This window comes from Phaenicophaeus curvirostris, chromosome 17, assembly GCF_032191515.1.
Source record: "Phaenicophaeus curvirostris isolate KB17595 chromosome 17, BPBGC_Pcur_1.0, whole genome shotgun sequence".
Classification (NCBI taxonomy): domain Eukaryota; kingdom Metazoa; phylum Chordata; class Aves; order Cuculiformes; family Cuculidae; genus Phaenicophaeus; species Phaenicophaeus curvirostris.
Genome location: NC_091408.1, coordinates 5,781,402 through 5,804,550, shown reverse-complemented (window position 1 = coordinate 5,804,550; position 23,149 = coordinate 5,781,402). Strand labels below are relative to the sequence as shown.

Sequence of the window (23,149 nt, the reverse complement as noted above, 5' to 3'; positions counted from 1 at the left end):
CTCGCGCCCCCTCCCTCCCCGGGCGCCTCCTGCGCTACGCAGCCCAACGGCCGCCGGCCGAACCACTCCGCGCGGGCTGACGGGGGGGGATCACAGCGCAGAACGCCGCCGTTTAGCGGCGCTTCCGAGAGACCGCCGCCGAGCCTCGGGGCTGTAGTGGTTTCTTGCGAAGAGATCGAATAGTCGTGATGGCGGCGGAGCGGTTTAGGCCGAGCTGCGGGTGAGGTCTCGGCGCGCGGCTACCCCCCCGCCGTCGTAGTGGTACGTCCCGCAGCGCATGCGCAGCGCGGGGCGGCGGCGCGACCGGACGCGGGGAGCGCGGAGGAGGAAGGCGAGAAAATGGCGTCCACGGGTGAGCGGGGCCGCGGCCTGCGGGGGCGGCGGGGCCGGGGGCTGCGGGGGCTGGGGCAGGCGAGGCCGCGACAGCGACAGGCGAGGCCCTGCGGGGCGGCGGGCGCGGGCCCCGCGCTGGGGAGGAGGCTCCCGCCCGGCCTCAGGCCCTCCCGCCCCCAGCCCGGATCGAGGCCGGGCTGCCCCGAGCTGTCGTGGCTGCCCCCGGTGTCCCTGGAGGTGTTCAAGGCCAGGCTGGATGGGGCTTGGAGCAGCCTGGTCCAGCGGGAGATGTCCCTGCCCATGGCAGGGGAGTGGAACTGGATGGGCTTTGAGGTCCCTGGAAGGAGTCTTAGGGCAATGAGCTGGGCTCTGTCAGGAGATCCTCGTTCATACCAACCTCTGCTGGTTTCTTGGGGTGGTTTGCGCTACAAATGTTACTTTTGAATAAAATTAGCAAAAGAAACACCCCTGGGGCTGCAGCTGGATGCTAGTAGGTCAAGGGAGTGATTTGCTAGCCACGTTTACAGCAGCCTGAAAGCAGCCAGGCCTCACACTCCAGGCCATGGAGTGTGAGGGCATAGGACAAATATCACCTTTGGCGGGGGGGAAGAGTTACTAAAGAAATATGCTAGTGGGTTTGGCTAAATGGGGTTTAAAAATACAGCTGGTTTTCCACTTAATGCATGGAAATGCATGGTTGAGGTGCTGAGGGTCATGGCTTAGTGATTGGTAGGAATGGTTGGACTTGATCCTGTGGGTCCTTTCCAACCTAGTGATTCTATGATTCTAAATGTTTTTCTGTTGGAATTGCTGTTTCAGGCTGCACTGTTGTGCTCTTGAGCCTGGAGAGACAGAAGGATGAGGATTAATTTCCCACAGGAATAAAGGCCTGGAGATGGTTTTAGCTAATGAACTATAATATTTTTATATTAGCATTTTGTGTTAATCTAAATTTTAACAAATTAAAAGAGAGGGATTGTGGGAGACAAACTGCAGATTCAAACCCAGGTAGGATGAGGTTTGGAGCACCTTGATCCAGTGGGTGGTGTCCCTGCCCATGTCAGGGGTGTAGAACTGGGTGGTCTTTAAGGTCCCTTCCAACCCAAAACATTCCATTATTCTATGATTCAACACCTGATTTAGATCCTACAAAGGGGAAAATTAAGGGATGTGGGATGAGCGTTGGACTGAAGAGCATGTGCGTAGCTGGCAGCTCTTCTGGCGGGTGGTGGGGTTGCTGGGGGCTGCCAGCATGGGGTGAGCCTGAGGGCTCCATACACAGCAGCCTGGCTGTTCTCTAACAGCCTGAAGGGCTGCAATTACCCAACTGGGTGCAGATAATAAGAGTTAAATGAGTAGCAGGGAGGTTCCAGTGGCTGAAAGGTGTAAGGAGGCAGTGGGAGAGGGAAGGTGGATGAGGGGGAATGGGCATTGATGGCTTGTAGTACTCAGAATTTCATAGAGCGCAGAGCTATGTGTAGACTGAAAGCAAAAGAGCAGTGACACGGAATTTACCAAGCTAAGTGTTTTAGTATTAAACGTGCCAACCTGTAAGGAAAGCAGGAGCAGTGCCAGAGCAATTTAACAACTTGTGCTGTGCGTCTCGGAGTGCAGAGGGCTTTGGAAACAGCTCTGCGCCTTTTTATTGTATGTGACGTTTTGGTCATCTTCCTTGTGTAGCGATTTCTATTCTCTGATGCAAAGTTGGAGTAAATAATATCTGTCAAAAATCCCTGCTAGAGTCAGGGCGCTTCCTTTCCTTGTCCATGGACGCACATCCCAGGGTCTGAGCTCTGGCATTAGTGGAGGAAAGTGCAAAGAGGTAAAAGCTGCAGCTTGCATGGAGGGGCAAGGAGGATCTGTGTTAGGGGTGAATCCTTCCAGTATGGAAAGGGGCTCCAGGAAAGCTGGGGAAGGGCTCTTGATCAGGGAGGGCAAGGACAGGATGAGAGGGAATGGTTTTGAGCTGAAAGGGGAGATGGAGATAAGATCTTAGGAAGAAATGTTTTGCTGTGAGGGTGGGGAGCCCCTGGCCCAGGTTGCCCAGAGCAGTGGTGGCTGTCCCATCCCTGGAGGTGTTCAAGGCCAGGTTGGATGGGGCTTGGAGCAACCTGATCTGGAGGGAGGTGTCCCTGCCCATAGCAGGGGGTCCCTTCCAACCCGAACCATCCGTATCCTGAAGGAACAGGGGAGTTTGGTGTATGAGAGCAGTATTTCCAGTATTGCTGCTGATGCTCCATTACCTTCAGCTGCAAACAGCACGATCCAGGCCTTAGGTCGTCATTCCTTACAACCAGGGATGACTGGAGGCTGTGGGAAGCCATCAGCTGGGTTCCTCAAATCCATAACCTTCCATTTTCTAATGAGATCCGCCTGCCCAGAGGCATGATTGTGGTGGAATCACCTAAACGTTTCCTGAACAGGACTGTGGCTCTGCTGCAGATGGCGTGGCCCGAGCCAGGTCTGAATTCATTCCTGAGCTCTATCCTTGGGACTCCTGTGGTCCTGGGAGAGCTGGAATGAGAGAGGTACGGTTGATCTCAATGATCTCAAAGGTCTTTTCCAAACAAGCAATTCAAATCTGACTGGCCAAGTCTGGTGTGAGGGATAGATTGGACATTTGGATGGAAACAGGAACGCTTGGTGACTTGGAAGGAAAGCATACATTTAGGAGCTGTAATCATCTCAAATATAGCCTTGTAATTGCCATGTGGATACATCTTCCCTTCCTGACAGCCAACCAGTTCAGCACAGATCCTTCTGTTTGGATTTGCAGGGTTTCGGTTCTCCTCTACATCAGGGTATTGGTGTGGATTGGGGCTTTGGGGAGGAACTATTGCCGGTGCCAGCCTCAAACCCTGCTAGGGGACAAGTGTTAGAACTCCCCAGCCATTTGTTTGTGTCCTTGGAAGTTAAACAGAAGGAGGGAAGTGTGGTGGTTTCTGCAGACCCTAGAGCTTGCTTGAAACCAGTGTCAGCCCCAGTGTTTCTTTTGTTCAGGAACAAAACATCCGCCTCCTACCCCCCTTGGGTTAAATTAAAGTGGGGTCATTTGAGATCAAAGTTACAGCGGTAACAATGGAGGGGAAGAGAGGTTTTGTTTCCTTCAGAAGGACTGAAAAAGTGCGTTTACCTTACGCTCTTTCGACACTGGATTTCCAGCGGTTTATAGCCACTCTTTCAAGCTGCAGGAGGAAATTCCAGCTGCCGTGCTCTTACCCTGTTAATTTTGTTAAGCCTTTGTCAACCTTTTTTTCCTCTTTTCTTGCAGATTACAGTACCTATAGCCAAGCTGCAGCTCAGCAGGGGTGAGTAGCATTGTGGCCCTATCCCCTCTGTTTCAAAAGCTGTAATGTAAGTATAGAATAATTGCAGTTTAATCTTAACTCAGGGATGCTTGCAAACCTAATGATTTGCTTTTGGCTTCTGTATTGCATCACTATTTCAGCAGAAACCATTTGAATACATGAAAATCATGTTGTGATACGTGTTTTGCACCAGCCAGAAATACAGGGTTGCGTTATAGACATCTTTAATAAACGCCTTTAAATTCATTTTGCAGCTACAGCGCGTACGCACCTCAGCCAGCACAAGGATATGCACAGACCACCCAGGTAAAATGCGGGGCGGGTTTGTCACTCCTGCTGAATTACACATAAACTCACACAGAAAACCGCACAGGGCTCTGCCTGCCATAAAAAAACACTGAGCAGCACCCACAAAGTCATTAAAAATCGTCGTGTAGCTTCCCACCCAGCTGAGCTGCTTCCTTAAAACAACTTGGGCATCAGGGAGCCTCGGCATTCCCCGTCTTTGTTGGTGCGTCCGAGCCTGAGGTGACTGTTGAGAGGGTTCTCAAAGCCTAATTCTTGGGATAAGCTCAGCACCACCGTGTTGTAGGAGTTCTCAGAGCCATAGGAGAGAAAAACCTGGATAAAAAAGGGAAAGATTTGCCATTTGCGAGGTCACAGTGGTTGGGCAAAGGAGTAGGAGGAAATAGGTGTTTTCATGGACGTGTCATTGCTGAAACTGTTCATGCTTTCAGCTGGTTGGGCTGCACAGTGATGGTGATCTTTAAGAGATTAATTAAGCAGTGCTTATTTTTAATCCTTAGAATACAGATTACTAAACCCATATTTGTTAACACACTCCAAGTGTGCTTCAAAGGTAAACTTCTATCCTTAAAAAGCAGTGTGGGTTCATTTTCCCCTACCTCTCCAGAGAGGTTTCTGAAGGGAAAACTCTGCCATACCGGAGTTATGTCTGTGTTACAGAGATGAGACCCACTGTGTTCTCTTATTGGAGCCGTACCAAGCAGCTTCAGATCGTTTCATTCTGGTTGTGGATACAGCTTGGCTGGGCGTGAGCTACTCCCGTATCTGCTCAGGCTCCCACTGCCAGTCCCAGGCAGGTGAGGCTGCCTGTGTTCCTGCAGCAGGGTCAGGCCCTTTGGGAAAAAAATCAGGATTGCAAGTTCAGTCTTGGCACTTGGGCTGGCTCAGGTGAAGGTGATTTTTATTTCAAATGAACATTTTGAGACAGAACAGAGACAAGAAGTGCTAACAAATGTGCAGGTGACACAGTGGGATAAGCATAAGCAGTGCGGGAAGTGTAAGAGCAGAAGACCTACGCAACCTCCTTCTGCATGAGGCTGAAACTGAGGTTCCCTACAGTGATCTGCCTGTGCCTGAGGTTTGCAGTATTCCCTGCCTCTGGATGTAGTGAGCTTCCACAGACACAGAAGGGTTTGGTCTGGTCAAAGGTTTTCTACTCTCCGTTTGGATCTGTGGGTTGGGTTCAGGGACACTAACACAGGCTTAGATCTCAGAAGGTGTTTAGGTCCTGAGCTCCTGCAGGAGGCAGTAAATCACTGTGGGAGTCTGGATATAAAGGCTTTTCTTCTTAAGCTGTCATGAGTCTTACCAAACAAAGCCACTGGCCTCACGAAGCTGTTGGAAAGCGGCTAGTGCCAGGAGTTTGAGCTAGCTGGTCCGTAGTGTGGGACTGAGGGAGCTCTTAGGCTGGTGAAACCATGGCCGTCCAGCTGCCCTGCACTGCCGGTCGGATCACCACTGAGGAGCTGCTTTGGGGTGTTGTCTCGGGATTGAGCCAGGCGAGGGGCAGAGCGGTTGTTTAGTGATAGTCTGGGCTTGAAAATGAGCTCCAGGTCAGGTGCAAGTTGAAAGCTGACACTAGGAGAGCACTGGGATGCGAAGGTACCAGAACAGGAGTAGTTGGAACCAGAGTAGTTTGGTGATGCTGAGCCCTTGGATGCTCCTGCTGTTTCCATCCTTGGATGTCTCCATAAACTTTCATTTTTCAAACTGTTGGCCAGTGGATATGAAGAATATTCAGAAGAACTTCACTGAAGCCTTAAATAGGTTTCTTTTCTTGAGCACTGAAGCAGTTTTGTGCTGAAGTAGTTTTGTGCAGTTCTGCCCTCTGAGCAGCCCCACTCCGATGTTTCAGGTTCCTGTGGGTGCCAGAACGCGAGAGGCTGCGCCTCCGCTCCTGGCATGGAAAAGCTGCATCATATCCTCATCACAGACCTGAGCTGAAATTTGCTATGGCACCTAAACTCAGAGTAGCCTTGGCTCTGATTGATTTCAGTGTCTCGGGTAACAGTCTGGGCGCATCACTAACAGTCTGTGTGTGTCTCTGCAATAGCCGTAAGTCCTTTCTGTCCACGCATTAAATCTGTGTCATCTTTGGAGCAGACGTACGGACAACAGAGTTATGGAACCTATGGACAACCTACCGACGTCAGCTACACACAGCCCCAGACGACTGCAACCTACGGGCAGACCGCGTATGCGACCTCCTACGGGCAACCTCCCACTGGTAAGAGCTCCCACACCTGGCTGATCCCAGGGGGAGAGCCAAGCTCAACTCAGCCTTAGGGAACGGTGGCCCAAACCGAGTTTCTGTGGGCAGCTCCAATGCAGGAGGGGCTTCCTTCCTGGAGAGGAGGGCAGGTTAAAAGGATGGGAGAGTGCAGGTGGACTGAGGAGTGAATAAACATGCTTGTTTAATTTTCCAGGGAAGCTTTTGGGTGCTGGTTCATGTGCTGAAAATAAGCATGGCTGCAGAGTGTGCTTAGAGCAAAGCAAATGTGAGCTTTGCGGCTGCACTACTTGGCTGCTTCTCAGCCCTTCAGCTACCCAAGAATCAAACCCGTGGGAGCAATGTGTTCTGATAGTGTACCTGCTTATTTTATGTCTTGTGCTTCCCACCGTAGAAGGGACCAGTACAGGTTTGACTATCCCACTCAGTCTTGCATGGAAAATGCTGTCTTATCCCAGTCGAAACTTGCGGCATTAACCCTTTAGGTGTTTAGCACTAAAAAGGTCCGTTGTCAGAGCACACACAGACAGCATCAGTAAGAATTTGCCAGGCAGCATTGCTGTTTGCAATCCCCACATCTCTATCAAGTCTCTGAGTGGCATCCCTTAGGGATAAAACTTCCATGACTGCCATGCCAAGGTGTTTTGGGTGAATCTAACACCACTCTCATGCCATTTTCTGAAGGGTAAACAGCACGGTTTGACGTCCAGTCTTCCACCCCACCACCTTTGCATGTTCCATGTTGTTGTTGAATTTCCAGGGCTGGCATCTATCCCAGATGTTTGTTAATGCAATATGAACTGTTCCCACCTGTGCTTTTTGAATTCTGTAAATAAGAGTATCCTAATGTCCAAAAGAAACTTGTGACATCATTCAATTTTGGTATTTTTGGACTGAATATTCAGGAGAGTTTGGTGCTGGAGTCACCAAACCTGGAGAGTTTAAGAAGACAGGTGGACAAGGTGCTGAGGGATATGGTTTAGTAGTGGAAGAGGTGTGGTTGGACTTAATCTCAAAGGTCTTTTCCAACCAAATGATTCTATGACTGTATGGTCTGGCCACAGGAGCCGTTGGGGAGTGTTTCACAGGGAAGAGGTGGAGAGAAAGTGTTATCCTATAGTCTGTTCAGTTAGATGGTATTTGAATATTGGACATCTTTATGCAGGTGAGGCAAATTCCTGCCTGGCCTGCAGAATGAGAGCCAATACTCCTTAGCCAGCATTGCTGCGGGTGTCTCCAGGATTTGTTCCTTTCATTTAACAGCGTATGGATAGAAACGGGCAGCAAAAAGGATTTGTGGGGTTCCAGAGTTTCTTCCTTGGAACTGTTAAGAGTCCTTTCATCCTTGCCGTTGGCTCCAGTCCTGCAGGGCTCACAGGAACCTGTTGATGTTGCTCTCCAGGCAGGGTGCCAGCTTGAGTTATTCTTTCTACACCTGCCTCTCCTTGGGGAGCCAGCACTCTGCAAATGAGACTGGGAGCGCTGAAAGTGTCTCCCGCTCAGTCTCTGCCTTCTGTACTAATCAAAGCCCAGAGTGTTGCCTGGGGCTCACAGGTTCAATTTAAAGAGCTGTGCAGATTTTGTGGTTGAATCTGTTTGTTTTTCCTAGGCATTGCCTTTTTGCCTGCAATTACTGAAGAGCTAAGTGCCTTTTTTTGTCTTAACAGCCTATTTTTGGGGTGAGACACAGCTGTGGTCAGGGAAATTCAAACCCTGTGTGGATACACCCTCTTGGTGCTCTTCAGGAACAGCAGGGCAGCTCCTTTGCATCGCCGCAGGGCCAGGCAGGGCCCAGGGCCACCCTCCACACTCAGGTCAGGGCTGTTTTAACCTGCCTGGGAACCTTTCTCTCCTAAGCAGTCTGCTGTCCGTAGGATCATGGACTCGTAGAATGGTTTGGGTTAGAGGGGACCTTAAGAACCATCCGGTTCCAACACCTCCCACTAGACCAAGTTGCTTAAGGTTCTAGCCTTGCACTGGCTCTTGGGCCACCCCAGTTAAGAGTTTGTGCCTAGGCTGCGCTTCTTCCCTCCCTGCAGCTGCTGGAAAAGGTGTCTTGGAGTCCACTTTGTTGTGGAGAAGGGGAGTTGAGGAGCCTGTGAGCTCCTCTACAACTGCCTGAGTCATCAACACTGTCAAACCCATGGTCATGATTTGCTCTTTAATCACAAGCATGAAGAGTTAATAAAGGGCTGTGTCTGTGAGGCTTGTTGGCTCTCTAACGATGTTGGTTGAAGCAAAGACGACATTTCAGATGTTCCAGTATGAATCTTCTTAGTGAAGTGGGAATTGCTCTCCAAAGGCAGCCGGTCTCTGTGAAATTTGGAGTTGTGTGTATTTTAAGTTTCTAATGGATTTAGAATTGAAATGAACACACCCATAGCTGCCTTGGCTACCGCAGCAATCTGTTATACCAAAACAGAGCAGAGAGAGGGCAGCCTCTGCAACCTTATCTCCAGATCTTCACTCATGGGAGATCCGTGTGACACAGGAGTTGGCTCTTTGGGCATGCAGACCCCGTGGGGAGCCTTTGAATGCTGCCTGCATCAAGGAACAACCTTCAAAACCTGCTAATTGGAGGCCTGCTTATTTCAGAATAAACCTCTTTGAATCCAGTGTTCTCAGTTAATGTTCTCTGAGATCCAAACTTGCATGGTTCCCTCTACCTGAGAGTTCCTAGATTTCAATAAGAGTTTGCTTGCAGGCTTGGATGCTTTGAGGGGAAACTGTGCCACATAGCTGGATTTCTAAAGCAGGTGATCAAAGTTCTTCTGTTGCCTTTTTCTCGCACTGTCTGTTGTGCAGACTCACCATTTATCTTTCTGACTGGTAGGGATGTAACATAAAGGCTCCCTCAAAATACAGCTCTCAAGGATTTTCACAGTACTTAAACCAAGTTGTTGAAATGAAAATGTGGACCAGTGGGATGTTAAATCACTGCTTTTTCTTTCTTTGATACAAACCCTTCCTGCTGAGCACACTCGCACAAGGGAAACGCTCCGTTAGAGCCGAGGCATTAAAATTCAGGATCTTTTTTCCCTTCCCTTTTATCCCATTGACTGCAGAGCCAGGCGTTAGCAAACCTGCTGGCTTGCTCGATCAGAGAGGTTGGTGCTGCGTGAAAGGGTCTCAGGTATAGGAGGACTGTGCTGTGGCTGCGAGTCTGACGAGAGCAGTCTGGGGCACGGCTGTGGTTTCAGCGGCGCTTACCACAGGCTGCGCTTACGCAGGCAGCAGCCTGGTTTAGAATGTGGTCAGGCTTCCGCCGCGGCAAATAAGGATTCCCCTAACTTCTGATGTTGTTTCTCTCTATGGAAACACTGGTGGCTGAGTTTTAAGCGTTTGGACTGCATAATGTGTCCAAGGCTGTAAAAATCATCTTCACTTTATGCTCTTCAGCGTCATCCCATTCCCTCTTCTCAGCCAGGAACAGGACTTTGGTTTTCAGAGAGCTTCTCAACAAAAAGGAATAACCACGATGAAAGCTGATGTGCCGATAATTTGTGCGAGTTACTTCCTGCTGGGAGACCAGGTTTCTCTCTTGCTTCTGTGTACCCAGGTTGACAGCCCTGCGGTGTGGGAGCAGCCCATGGCGTTTAGCAGCAGGGGGGTAGCGTGACAAGCATGGGGGGCCAGGGCAGGAGGAATGAGGATTGTATCAGGAGCTCATAGGGAACTGTAATCGGGAACTCATAGGGAGCTGCTGCAAGTGCCAAGAGTGGGCAGGCCTGTGTCCCTTTCATCAGGACCCTGAGGCTCACCGGAAAACTCCAGAGTGACACTCGGGGTGGAAAGCTGAGGATTTGTTTTTGTAGCTAATGTGCTGTGCAAACTTCCTCTTCTCACTTCCCTTCCTCTCTACACACTGATTCCTAGAGCCGATGGGAAGGGCCCTGATTTTGTAGAAGTGCTGCTTGGTGCATTCTGCTGGAAGTGCATTTGGTTTGCAAACTAGGGGGTTGAAATAAAAAGCTGCAGCACCATTTGCCTAAATTGCAGAAGAAAGAGTCACAAGTCTCCTATGCTTATTAAAAACAAGAAGCAGTGGAGAAGCTGTTAATTGCTTGCAATTAAGAGCACATCAATAAGAGTGAGTCCAGTTGGCTGCTCTTTGACAATCAAGGGTTTATATTTTTAGGAACTCGGCTTCTGCTAACACAACTTTTAATTGATATTTAAACCTGCTGCGAGGTCCTTGACTATAAAAACTTACTGTGTTAGGACTGGGTTCATAGTTGATCTTTGTGACAAGACAGACAGTTGGGTAAATCCTACACCAGTGGCAGCTGGAACAACTGTTTTATATGGAACTCTTTTGGGATCTTGGGTATTATCAAACTGTTCAGAAATAAATGTATGAGCTCTAAGCTTTATACGTAAAACAAACAGAAATACTAAGAAAAGGCAGGTACCTAAAACATCAGGAGGTGCCTTATGTGTCTTTTTTGACCTTTTGTTTAAGTTAAAGACAAAGTAAAGTGCTTTTCTTTTGTTTTCAGAGTTACTGATTTAGAGTAAGACTTCATAAGTGGCTCAGAAAGATTTGTCGAGCCAGCCTTGGACTGTTTGATGCTTTATTGTTCAGAACAGCTGAAATCGATGGGATTTCTTTTACTTCAGAGCTAATGGGAGCTTTGTTTGGTCTTCCTGTGTTCAGGAGTCACTGCATGCCTGAACTTGCCCTATGCGCATGTTATTACTGTAGCCCTGAGCTTGGTAGCTGTAAACAAAAACAGCCTTGGGGTGCTGATGGAAGGGTGGCTTCCAGAAAGCTCCACAGAGTGTGGGTTTTGGGTGTGAGGTGGGGCTGTAGGTGAGGCTTTTCAGGACAGGGGGTTTCCAAGGAAGGCGAAGGGCGGCTTGGCTAAGTTCATCACTTTGGGTTACCTGCAGTATCCCTGCTGTGGTTGAATCGTTGCCGTACCCGATGATGAATTGCCAGCAGATGCACAGTGCTCTGAAATGTGGCAAGCGAAGGCCTCCGAACTAACCCTGAGGCTGTTTGTGTCTAGGTTACAGCGCGCCGACTGCCCCACCGGCGTACAGTCAGCCCGTCCCAGGGTACGGCACAGCCGCTTACGATACCAGCACCGCCACGGTGACCACCACCCAGGCCTCCTATGCCGCGCCCTCTGCCTATGGCACCCAGCCCGCCTATCCAGCCTATGGGCAGCAGCCGGCAGCACCCGCTCCCGCCAGGTAACTCCGCATCCTTCTGAGTCTTTGCTGGCTCTGCCTTGAGCTGGGGGCACTGGCTTTGTCCGCACCTCGGCTCTGCCTCTTGCGCTTTATGTGTGTGGTTTACAATCCCATCGCGTCTCAGGGCCAGGGGTAGCTGCGTAGGTAGGTTCTGTGCTGGCACAGTGAGTCAGCACTGTTAGTGGGAGACAGAGAGCAACCGAAGAGCAAAAATGGGCTCTTGACTCACAATGTGGAACAGAGAATGAACTAGGCTGATCAAATCTTGAGTCACAGGGTCAGGCAGGATACTGTTACGTGCTGCGACTTCTTGAGTGGATGCACAGGCTGTGGGCAGTTTCCTTTTTCAATCTCTCATGTCTGGGCACTCTGAATAGCATATTTATATTAATTGTTTGCTCAGGATATGAAAGAATTAGAATACGTAATGGAAACATGTTTAGTACTGAGTTAAAACCACTTTGTCCATTTACCTGATGTTTGTAGCAACCACTCTGGTAGGGAAAGGCGGAGCTTGGCACAGCCCTGTCCCTGTCTGGCTGATTGTGCTTTAAATGTGAATCCTGACATCGTTTAAAATCATTTTTTCCCACCTCATACAACAAAAGTAGCTTACCTCTTTTTACTCCACTCTGATAAACACTTAGAGATCTTTAACAGCGTGGGACAAATGGGAAAGAAAAGGATATGCGCGTCGCATTCAAAGAGTTCTCTTTGTTTTCAGGCCTTGAGAGTTAATACTAAGCCGAGTCATGGAGTGGTTTGGGTTGGCAGAGACTTTTAAAGGTCATCCAGTCCAACCCCCAACATCCTTTCCGTTTCATCGGATAATGTATATGGGGCGATATCTGCTTGCACTGGATTCTAAACCAAACAATGGTGCATTTAACTGACAATGTTTCTGGCTGCTTTTGCATGAATTGCTGCCAAGCATTGTGGAAGACCAGCTCAGCTGGAGGGGCAGCACTGCTGACCTCTCTCCTGGCCCTTCCGTGTTCTCCACTCATTCCAGAGCCAAAGTCTAAATCCCTTGCCTTGGGCTTCAAAACACAGCTAGCAGACAGAAGCTGTGGGACTCTGGGCTCTCTGTTCAGGCTGCTGCCTGGGCCTTTGGTGTGCAAGTACTCGGTCTGTGGGTGCTAAAATGCATAGTGTTTAATGAGCATCTATCAGCTGCTCCCAGAGCCACCAACATCAGTGCGGTGCCAGCTTGTGGCACTGTCCTAAGAAACAGGCAGTGCTGTTCTGCCTTGGGAAGGGATCTGAGCCCCTCTGGGGAGGAATCTGAGTGGAGTCTGAGTTCCCTTTCAGGAGGGAACAGGAGCCTCCTTGAAGGAGGGATCTGAGCCCCTTGGGAGTCTGCACCAACATTTCCTTGTTCCAAATTGCTCCGTAGACCCCAGGATGGCAGCAAACCAGCAGAGACCAGCCAGCCGCCCTCAAGTACGACAGGCTACAGCCAGCCGAGCCTGGGGTATGGGCAGAGCAACTACAGCTACCCCCAGGTGCCCGCCAGCTACCCCATGCAGCCGGTCAGCGCGCCGCCCTCCTACCCTCCCACCAGGTAACGCTCCCAGCAGGCTCAGCCTTCCGCAGCCGGTCTGGGGACTGGCCAGTTGGCTTGGCCAAAAGGGCTTTGTTCAAGGGGTTTTAAATGAACAGATGGAAAAGGAGGTTTCGGGGAGGGAAACATGGTTCTTGGTGTACGCAGGGAAGACGTGGCCATGACTGCTTGCAGAAGCATCTGTGCATACACACTTACAGTAGCGAGAGGTGGCAATGACAAACGTTTGTAAGAGATCTGCTGGGGACAGTGTGTTTTATAGTGACCTCTTTTGCCTTTTTGGCTCACCTCTTCCCCTCAGGCGTCCCTAATACACTCCTGCTGACTTCTGAAGTGTATGTTTTGAAATACTCAAAGCCGGGGGCATGTGAGGGGAGGACTGAATAATCCATCAGTTGAAAATATCTTGCTGCTGAGGCGGAAGGGGAGCCAGTTGCTTGTGTTGCCGCTGTTTTTTGTCCTCCCTCTCTCCTAGAGGCAGGAGTTGTGAATGTGCACTGGCTCTTGCTTTTAGAAGGCTATGAAGTTATTTGGCTCCTACCACTGGCCTGGCCTCCATAGAATGACTTCGCCTTTTTTAAATGGTTTATGACACTACATATGGCTCATAATTGCATCGTCTCCCGCCGCCTAATGCGCATTGCCAGTGAATTGGCTCATCTTCCTATCTTTCCAATGCTTTTATCTTCCAGTTATTCCTCCACACAGCCAAGCAGTTACGATCAGAGCACTTACTCCCAGCAGAGCACCTATGGGCAACCGAGCAGCTATGGTCAGCAGAGCAGCTATGGTCAGCAGAGCAGCTACGGGCAGCAGCCCCCACCGACCAGTTACCCACCACCGACCGGCTCCTACAGCCAGGCCTCCAGCCAGTACAGCCAGCAGAGCAGCAGCTACGGCCAGCAGAGTGAGTGGGCTCTGCCGAGCCACGTGGGTGCAGAGCACAGGGCTGGGCTCTGTTGCCCTGCCAGGGTGGGATATCTCCAGAGGAGGCTTCGTGTTACTTCGGGTCTAAACTCGCAGCTGTGTGGAAGGGAGAGCTCTGAAAAACAGCTTTTGTGGTGCAGTGGAAAATCAGGATGCGCCCCCCTGTATGGCAAAGGTGAAAAGGGGGTTGAAAAATACAGACACGCACAACACTGCTGTGGCTCGAGTGGACAAGATATGGCATGGCCAGGAGTGGTTCTGCAGGAGTCACAGAATCAGGAAATTATTTGGGTTGGAAGGGACCTTAAAGCCCATTCAGTTCCACCCCCTGCCATGGGCAGGGACACCTCCTACTGCATCCAGTTGCTCCAAGCCCCATCCAACCTGGCCTTCAACACCTCCAGCCACCACTTTTCTGGGCAACCTGGGCTGGGGCCTCCACACCCTCACAGGAAAACATTTCTCCGTAAGATTTCATCTCAAATTCCCCTCTTTTGGCTGAAAACCATTCCCTCCTTTTCTGTCCCTGCACTCTGATCAAGAGCCCCTCCCCAGCTTTCCTGGAGCCCCTTTCAGTACTGGAAGCTGCTCTAAGGTCTCCCCACAGCCTTCTCTTCTCCAGGCTGAACAATGTCCTGCTGGTGAGACCTAACATAAAGTGGATGCCGCAAACAGAAAGCAGCCATTCTCTCCTCAAATTAATGCTGTTGCGGTGAGCGCTGTAGCTAATGATTGTCATGATTGTGTTCTGGTGCTGAAGACGGGTAAAAGGGCTTAAAACGGGGTGGGCAGCTTCGAGCCCCTCTTGTCTGCAGCTCCCTAATGTTTTTGTTACCACCTTCCTCAGGCTCATTCCGTCAGGACCATCCTAGCAGCATGAACGTATACGGACAGGAATCCGGAGGCTTCTCAGGCCCAGGAGAGAACCGGAATATGAGCGGCCCTGATAACCGGGGCAGGGGAAGAGGGGGATATGATCGCGGAGGCATGAGCAGAGGTGGGCGGGGAGGAGGACGCGGTGGAATGGGGTAAGAGCAAACCTTTTCTCCTTTTACCTAATTCTGGTTTACCCGTAGGATTTGAGGTGCAAAGAAGGGACTGAAAGGTTGACGTTCCCGATGGTACTTCCATGGGGCTCATTGTTGTATAGCAGCATGGCTTCTAATCCATGGAAATATAATCCTGGGGGAAAGAGGAGCAGGATCTGTTTTGTTTGTCCTGCAGTTGGTGGGGCCCTGGGAGGGGATTAGGGGTGTTGCTAAACCTGGAACTTTCAGCTCCCTTCGTGGTTGTGCGGAGGTGAAATCCTCTGTGGGGTTTAACAGTAACTGTGGCTGGAACACACACAAACCTTCCGCCAGGTCCAGGAGTCGATCCCTGTCCCTCAGCAGTGGGAATTGGGCAGTTAAGGTACATGCAGGGCCGAAGCCTCCTGTCAGCCCTGTGTTACGCCAACAGCCTCTTCACCTCGGCACGTGAGCTACGTCTGTGCCTGGGGCAGCTGCTGCTGTGAGAGCCATGACTCTAAGCGGCCAGAACGGTTAGAGCTTGGCTGGAGCATGAGGAGAGACCCTGAGAAAGCAAAGAGATGTGGCTTGGCTGCCCAGACTGCTCCCCTTCAGGGCTTTGAGGTGGTCCGAATCAGTTTGGCCATTCTAAGTGGTGGCCAAACCTGGTTTGGAAAACCTGTGCCTTCAGGTCAGCAGTGTCTCTCCCTGTCCATGCTCTTCATTTCGCTAGTGGCAAGGAAGGAGGGCTAATCCTAAAGGCTCCTAAGAGAAGGAGGAGGCAGCTTTGTGTGTGTTCCAGCCCCTCACACTGTCGCACAGAGCTATGCAGAGTGTCCCAAGGTGCACGTGGTGTGGGATGCACCGTGCTGGCCCTGCTACTTGGCCAGGGCAGCCTCTCTTTGATAGGCGACTCCTTATGGTGTTTGACAACCTGGTGGCAACCAGAGTTGGGCAATCTGTAGTCCTATTCTGCGTAGCTCTGGCGAAATGAAGTGACGTGAAATCTTTATCAGAGAAATACAACTTTGCAGTGCATGGAAACAGAAGAGAGAGACTGGCTTGTGTGGGAACACAGCTGGCTTCGATTGGCTTGAGCAGAACAGAGTTCTGCAGTCCTGCATAAAGATTTCACCCACCATGTATTTATCTCTAATGGTTTAAAGTAGATGTAGGCACTTGAAATGTTCTATCATCACATCTGAAAATTTCTAGCCCCTTCAGAGCTTCTCATGCAAAAGTGTTGTCGTCTTTGTCTCTGATTTCACCCCCTAATCCGAGCTTAAATTGCGTACTTAGTGATTTCCACTTGAGCAGACGGTTACACAGGGAACCCTGCTTTACGGACACAGGCTTTCTGCCGTCCGTAGACAAGGTGGCCTTCCCTGAGCAGGTAGGGCAACTCGGCCCCTCTTATCATGCTGTGGTGATGGATTTCAGTGCCTCCAGCAGGTAAGGAGCTCAATGTTATTCACCTGCCCTTTTTCATTGACTCGATTATTTGATATTTTCATTGGCTGTTATAAACATGGAAACTTTTTAACATGCTTTGTCGCATTTATATGCTACAGGTTACAAAGTGAGAGCCTTGTATACACTTCAATACTTAAAAAGTACCCGTACTCAGTACTCAGCCGGCAGCATAATGAAAAGTGGGACTAGACACGGTGTCCATATGGAGAGGAAAAATATACATAGGATATTTTTAACCCAATGTGTATTCATTGTATAAATGGAATCCTTCTGTAACTTTGGTAACTGCGTACTTGTTGTTTGGTAATAAAACCAAGAGGAGGTATTCTACTATAGAATTGTGTAACGTTAAAGAAAAGTGTAAACCTATGTGTTTAACGAGAGAGACATTACGTAAATGGTGTGTACTTTAACCGAAGGAGGCAAAGCTGCATGCAACAGCTCGAAACTGTGTATTGACGACTTCTTTTTCTCCAGTATTAGAGGTGCAATACTTGCTAGAAAATAGGCGGTGCTCTCCCTCCTCTGCTCGTCTCCTTCCAAACAGCTTTTTGTCTCTCCAAAAAAAAAAAAAAAAAAAAAAAAGAGCCAAGAAACATCAAAAAGCCTTTTCAGGTGGCATTTTCCTAATTAACCAGTGCTCAAAAGCGGCCTCAGCCACAAGCTTTCGCGGGAAGCCACAGCGGTGAGTTGGCATTGGCGCCTGCTGAAATCTGATCTGTGTCCACAAAGCTGCACCCCAGGCCTTCAAGTTCCCCACTCTGTTCTGTAAGCTCGCCCTCCACAGAGACATGTTAAATTCAGTAGCGACCTGAATGTATGCCTTTTATTCCAAGGTTTTTAGCGGAAATGTCATCTGAACTGTGTTGTAGGCATCGCGTGTGGTTGTCTGCTCCCTTTTGAACTGTTAATGTCAGGGACCCGCGGGCTCATTCTGCTCCCGTGCTGCCAGGGGCCGAGGGTGCACCTTTATGTACACACAGAGGGGAGGGAGTTGACCCAGCAAACAACCTCACAATTTCTCTGAAGCGAAAAACCCTAATTTTATAATGCTCAAAACCATTTTTTGCCAAGTATTGCACTGATAATACCCGTACGAGTAATGCAAGGGTACCAACAGCAAAGTGGTGTCCTAAACCAGACAAGCGAGGTTGCGTTATGTGTAAAGGAGCTTTGAGCCAGCTGCCCTGAAGAAAGGCATAGTGCCGAGATGAGAGAGAGAGAGACAGATGCATTGTTTGGAGATGTTTTAGCCAGTGCCCTTCTTCCCTGTGAGCCGCAGAGGCTCTGAGCGGTACTGGCTTTGTAAAGGGAAAGGCCTTCATTTCTTCGTTTATCCCCCCAGCAGCGCTGGAGAGCGAGGTGGCTTCAATAAGCCTGGTGGTAAGTTTTTGAGCATTACAATGGATAGTGTTAAAAAAAAAAATATGGCAGTCAGTTTTTAGCACAAAGTGTAATTTTTTTATTAGTTTAAGTGGTTAAAATGACGTATGCAACGAGCCTGTAACGGGTACAGCCGGCAATGCCCAGGGGTATGTGGTTACAGGACACAGGGTAACTCGGAACCGAGTTGAACAACTGCTTCTGTAATTCGGGGGAACGTTTAAATGGATTTGGATTTAATAAATTGTGCTTTTGTAAAGTAACTTTTTATTAATGAACATAAAACTGATTGGCCTGGTAAAGCATTAAACTAAAGAGTAATAGTGGTTAACGTTTGGAAAGGCTGCTAAGGTAGCACGGCGGTCAGCGAGGCGGAGGTGCATTGCTGCTGTTTCTGCAGCGCAGGTCAATTGGAGTTAACAGCGCCGTCGAAGGGCGGTTATCAGTAGATAGCGTTGTGTGTGTTGGTTCTGCAGCCTGCAAGGCCTGCACTAACACCGCTTCTTATGTTTCTTTCCCGCCCGGCAGGACACATGGAAGAAGGACCAGACCTTGATTTAGGTAATTGCCAGTAACTGCTCATGCTCTCTCCTGCGCTCATATCCATTTCTGTGCTCGTGGAGACTTCTTTGCTTGTTTGCTGCTCCAGACAAGGGTGGCAGGCACCCCATGGCGTCCCTGTCTGTAGAACACCAGGGTGCTCCCTGTTCACAGCCTCTTTCTGGCTGTTTCATCGCTTTCTCAATTCCCAGTTCATCCAAACAGCTGGACTGGTGGAAAACCCCACATGTTTGTGAGATGCTTACCCGTCTCTGCAGGAATCGGGGAGCAGCTTTGTGTGCACTTGTCCAGTAGCCTCCCCTTGTGCCACTCCTGGCTGGCCGCCGTGCAGCTCTTTCCTTCCTGCTGCACAGGCGTATCTGGAAGTTATGCGTCAGCCTTCCAGCATCAGCACGGTGCTGTGGAAGGGGGCAGTTAGCATAGTGAGAGGGTTGGATGTCCATGTGTGGGAATCCAAAGGATGTGTGGGTCTTCCTGGCCCTTGATTTTGGGTGTTTCCCATTATAACCAAGCGGTTTTAACTCCGCTGTTCCCCCAGCGCAGGGTGGGGATTGTTTGCAGCAGGAGGAGCAGCCAGGCCAGGTTGGCAGCGAGACGCAGAGCATGAAAGGTGGAGGTGTCGGAGCATCCTGCTCGCAGTGCATGTGTTTTCCTGTTCATTTGTACACGGGGTCATTGAGAGCCAAGGTGCAGCTGGCTGGGGGGATGACGTGATGGAAAGCTCTCCATTCAGTTGTGTTGCTGCCTTTCCTCACCCTGCAATGACTCCCTGAATTCTTTCCTAGGCCCTCCCATGGACCCAGATGAGGACTCGGACAACAGCTCAGTCTATGTGCAGGGACTCAATGATAATGTGACCCTCGAGGATCTGGCAGACTTCTTCAAGCAGTGCGGGGCTGTCAAGGTGAAGCAGAAAATGGGGAAAGGGATCACCCACCACCTCCCTGCCTGCTGAGGGGCCTCATCTCCCTTTAGCCCTTTGTTTCCAGGCGGTCCCTGGCTTGTTGGGCAGTACAGTGACCACAGCCCCGTGTTGATCCATAGCCCAAGCTTTCTCAAAGAACCTTTCTCCCTCAGCAGTGGGAATTAAGAGTGAGCGTGTGCAGCTGTAGAGGAAGCAAGACTGTGGGTTGGCTGATGTGGGAACTGTGGCAGCATGAGGAGCTGGGGTGGTGGGGAGAGCAGAGGAGGTTGTGGGGAGACTACAGCTTGGTTCTAGGTGTGCATGGAGAGGCCTGTTAGGCCAGGCAGCACTGTCACGTGCCAGGTCCTTTGTTCCTTGGGTTACCCAGACAGTAGTTGCCACCCGTGGTGAGCTGGAGGGGCCCTTTTCCGCTCTGGAATTGCCAAAATGGGGCTTGGTGGCCTCCAGGCAAAAGCAGAGGAGATTAAATCCCTGCTCAGTTTATGGGGGCGGTGACTTGAGGTGCCGCTTTGTTACCTTGCCAGGTGAACAAGAGGACTGGGCAGCCTATGATCAACCTCTACATCAACAAGGAAACCGGCAAACCGAAAGGAGATGCCACCATATCCTATGATGACCCATCTACTGCCAAAACAGCTGTGGAATGGTTTGATGGTGAGTGTGTATGGGGGGGTGTTTTGGGATGGAATCACTTTGTTCTGTATTTTGGAACTAAATTCTTGTGTGAGGAGGATCAGGTGGTCCAAGGCTGGCTTTGGCAGTCAGGCTTGGGCCAAAGAAGTTCCTGGTTTTGACAGGAACAGCTACGTGTGGGACTTGGGTTGTGGTTGTCCTTCATTGTCTGGGTTTCTGTCACTTATTCTCTCCAGTAGCAGGAGTTTATCCCAATCCTATGGGTGGAATTGTCCTTCTGCTGTCCCTGACACTCAAGTAGAGCGTTCCGTGTGGTTAATGACTGGGGTGCCGTGAGCGGTGGAACACGCAGCACACGGCGATGCCCTTCCTTTGCATTCCTCCTAGGGAAAGATTTCCAAGGGAGCAAGCTCAAAGTCAGCCTGGCACGGAAGAAGGGCCCGATGAACAGCATGCGAGGCGGGATGCCGCCCCGGGAGCAGCGGGGAATGCCTCCCCCACTCCGTGGAGGTAACAGCCAGTGCCCACCTAGCCGTTCCCCATCCTCCCATGTGGCTCCTGCCACCCAGGATTAACGGAGACATCCTTGCAGGTCCGGGAGGACCCGGTGGGCCAGGGGGACCTGGTGGCCCAGGCGGCCCCATGGGCCGGATGGGAGGCAGAGGTGGAGGAGACAGAGGTGGCTTCTCCTCGAGAGGACCACGGGGATCCAGGGGAAACCCATCTGGCGGGAGCGTCCAACACCGAGCTGGTGACTGGCAGTGTCCTAATCCGTAAGTAGCTGCGTCTCCAGCAGCTCCATGTGAGCCCAGCACCTCTGCAGCCACTGCCATGTGGTGATAACAGGTTTCTCTTACGTCAGAGCCCCTTTGTCCCGTGCGGGGTGGGAAGGGAAGGAGCTAGTGTCACTGCCAGTGAGCTGGGTCGGGAGACTTGCCCCAGGGCCTGCTTTTGTGTCTCCTCCTCCTTCCCTGCTTGGCTTCTATCCTCCCTGGGAACAGCCAAGCAGCGCCAGGGGAGGTTCAGGCTGAACGTTAGGAAAAAATTTTACACGGAAAGGGTCACTGGGCACTGGCAGAGGCTGCCCAGGGAGGGGGTTGAGTCACCTTCCCTGGAGGTGTTTAAGGCACAGGTGGACGAGGCACTGAGGGACATGGTTTAGTGATTGATGGGAATGGTTGGACTTGATGATCCGGTGGGTCTTTTCCAACCTGGTGATTCTATGATTCTGAAGCCAGGAATGCCTTCCTAGCGTTTGCTAACTGGTGTTTGTACCCAGGGGCTGTGGGAACCAGAATTTTGCCTGGAGAACGGAGTGCAATCAGTGCAAGGCTCCTAAGCCAGAAGGATTCCTTCCGCCCCCGTTCCCCCCTCCAGGTACGTGTGCAGTGGAGCGCGTGGCACCTGCCGTTCAGGCGCGCTGCCCCAGTCCTGCTCTAGGGCTTCCCAGGGAGCGGTTGCTCCCAGCTCCAAGAGCTCATGGGGCTTCACCTTTCCCTGAGCAGCAAAATGGAGGCCAGGAGTGCTCATCCCTTCCATGCTTCCCAGTTCTGAACTGCTGAGCTGCCAGGCTCTTTTTTGGGCTCTCTGCGGTGCTCAGGCCCTGCAAAGCACGGCTTCTGCTGGGTGTGAGAGGCCTGCGGAGCATCTGGAGCTGGGTAACTCTCCCTTTGGAGCACCCTGAGCCTTCTCCTCTCTCCCAGGTGGTGAGCGCGGGCGAGGTGGCCCCGGAGGGATGCGCGGTGGGCGCGGAGGAGGCCTGATGGAGCGCGGGGGACCTGGTGGCATGTTCCGAGGTGGCCGCGGCGGTGACCGAGGTGGATTCCGAGGAGGCCGCGGTATGGATCGAGGGGGCTACGGAGGTGGTGGCCGGCGAGGAGGAGGAGGAGGTGGAGGCCCTGGGGGTCCCCCCGGCCCCCTGATGGAGCAGATGGGAGGAGGAGGAGGCCGAGGCGGCCGGCGTGGAGGACCAGGAAAGATGGACAAGTACGTCTCGGGGGGGACAGAGTGGGAGCAAACCTGAATGTGCGGGACAGAGGCAGCAGGGAGAGGCTGAGGCAGGGTGGCAGGGCAAAAGTAGTTGTGGGGTGAGGGGGTGGGGGAAAAGGGGACACAGGGATGTGTCTTGAGGGGGGATGATGGGCCGTGGGGGCTGAAGGGGAGGCTGAGGGCAAAAAGGTGTCAGGACAAGGAGGTGAGGGGGTGGCAGAACAAGGGGTATCGAAGGAGGATAAAGGGGGTAACAGGTTGGGGGGTGGGGGGCAAAGGCATGGTGGAATGAGGAGGGGGAACAAGTAGGCAGTGTGGTGGGCAAAGGGGTAAGGAGGGGAGGGCGTGTTGGGGATGAGGACCCTGTCCTGGCCTGGGGTTCCCTGGGTACGGGCCCTAATGCACCCTCTCCCACATTTCTGCAGGGGTGAGCACCGCCAGGAGCGCCGGGAGCGGCCCTACTGACCCCGCTGCCGCTGCAGTTGTACCAGATTTATTTTTTAAACCAGGAAAAAAAAAAAAAAAAAAAAGAAAAAAAAACAACCAACGTTTTAAATTTATAATTCCGTATTTATAATGTTGGCCTCAACATTATGCCGGCCCCTGCCCCGCGTTAGTCTCTCACCGTGTTGGAGAACCACTGCGCCCGCTCTGGGCCGCCGCGTCCCCCCCCCGCGGCTGTGACGCTGTTAACGGTTGTGACGGTTTTTTAAATAAAAATTCCCGATGTTTATACCCGCACTGCTCTGTATGCGACTGGGAGCAGCCCCCCTGTACCCCCACCACCACCACATCCGCGTGCACATCCTGCTCTGGGTGCAGGGGGAGAGGGATCAGGTGCTGTCACCCACTCCCACGTCCCACCACGCTGGGGTCGCTGTCCCACTCCCCGTCCTCCCTGCCCTGTCCATGTCCCACTCTGGGTGCCTGGGGGAGCCAGTGTGACCCCCCTGTGTCCCCACCGTGCCAGTGTTGCTGCCTCTTGTCCAGTGTCCCACACTGGATGTGGGAGGTGGATCGGGGTGGGGGGGGGACAGATGGTGACACCCTGTGTCCCACTTCCCACGTGCTGTGCCCTGTTGCCAGTGCAGGGAGGGGCACTGTGACACCTCATGTCCCACTCTGGGGAGGGCTGCCTGTCCCCCCCCTCCAGTCCCTTCCCCTGTGTCTCACCCCGGGGCAGCGTTAGCTGTGTCCCCCGCGTCCCACTCGGTGGGGGTGGGCTCTGTGTCCCCCCACATCCATGTCCTGCTGGGGAGATGGCACTGAGACCGCCGTGTCCCACTCTGGATGCCCTCATAATTCCCCCTT

The 23,149-nt window shown here is 51.6% G+C and overlaps 2 protein-coding genes across 4 annotated transcripts in view; one reads left to right on the top strand and one right to left on the bottom strand.

Moving 5' to 3' along the window:
- The window catches only part of AP1B1 (adaptor related protein complex 1 subunit beta 1), a 95,074-nt gene that overhangs the window by 39,449 nt on the left and 32,476 nt on the right, over positions 1–23,149 (bottom strand). The window lies entirely within an intron of this gene.
- On the top strand, positions 231–22,579 carry EWSR1 (EWS RNA binding protein 1). Of its 3 annotated transcripts, none has more exons than XM_069871016.1 (17): positions 232–352; positions 3,605–3,641; positions 3,896–3,947; positions 6,051–6,174; positions 11,190–11,376; positions 12,773–12,940; positions 13,633–13,847; positions 14,715–14,895; positions 17,696–17,730; positions 18,259–18,291; positions 19,077–19,195; positions 19,741–19,870; positions 20,237–20,359; positions 20,442–20,622; positions 21,129–21,226; positions 21,553–21,835; positions 22,264–22,579. In XM_069871016.1, the coding sequence occupies exons 1-17, from the start codon at positions 340–342 to the stop codon at positions 22,301–22,303; spliced, it is 2,019 nt and encodes a 672-aa protein (XP_069727117.1). In that variant the 5' UTR covers positions 232–339; the 3' UTR covers positions 22,304–22,579. The 3 variants fall into 3 exon arrangements, with proteins under 3 accessions (XP_069727118.1, XP_069727117.1, XP_069727115.1); XM_069871014.1 differs by having other exon boundaries at positions 17,693–17,730; XM_069871017.1 differs by lacking the exons at positions 17,696–17,730; positions 18,259–18,291; positions 19,077–19,195; ... (4 more) ...; positions 21,553–21,835; positions 22,264–22,579 and adding an exon at positions 16,446–16,987 and having other exon boundaries at positions 231–352.

What these genes read in the sequence shown, in the direction of transcription:
- EWSR1 (XM_069871014.1), top strand. An exon ending in CAAGCTGCAGCTCAGCAGGG is followed by an intron (nt 3,642 to 3,895) that starts GTGAGTAGCATT and finishes TTCATTTTGCAG; the next exon opens with CTACAGCGCGTACGCACCTC. An exon ending in GACTGGCAGTGTCCTAATCC is followed by an intron (nt 20,623 to 21,128) that starts GTAAGTAGCTGC and finishes GTTTGTACCCAG; the next exon opens with GGGCTGTGGGAACCAGAATT.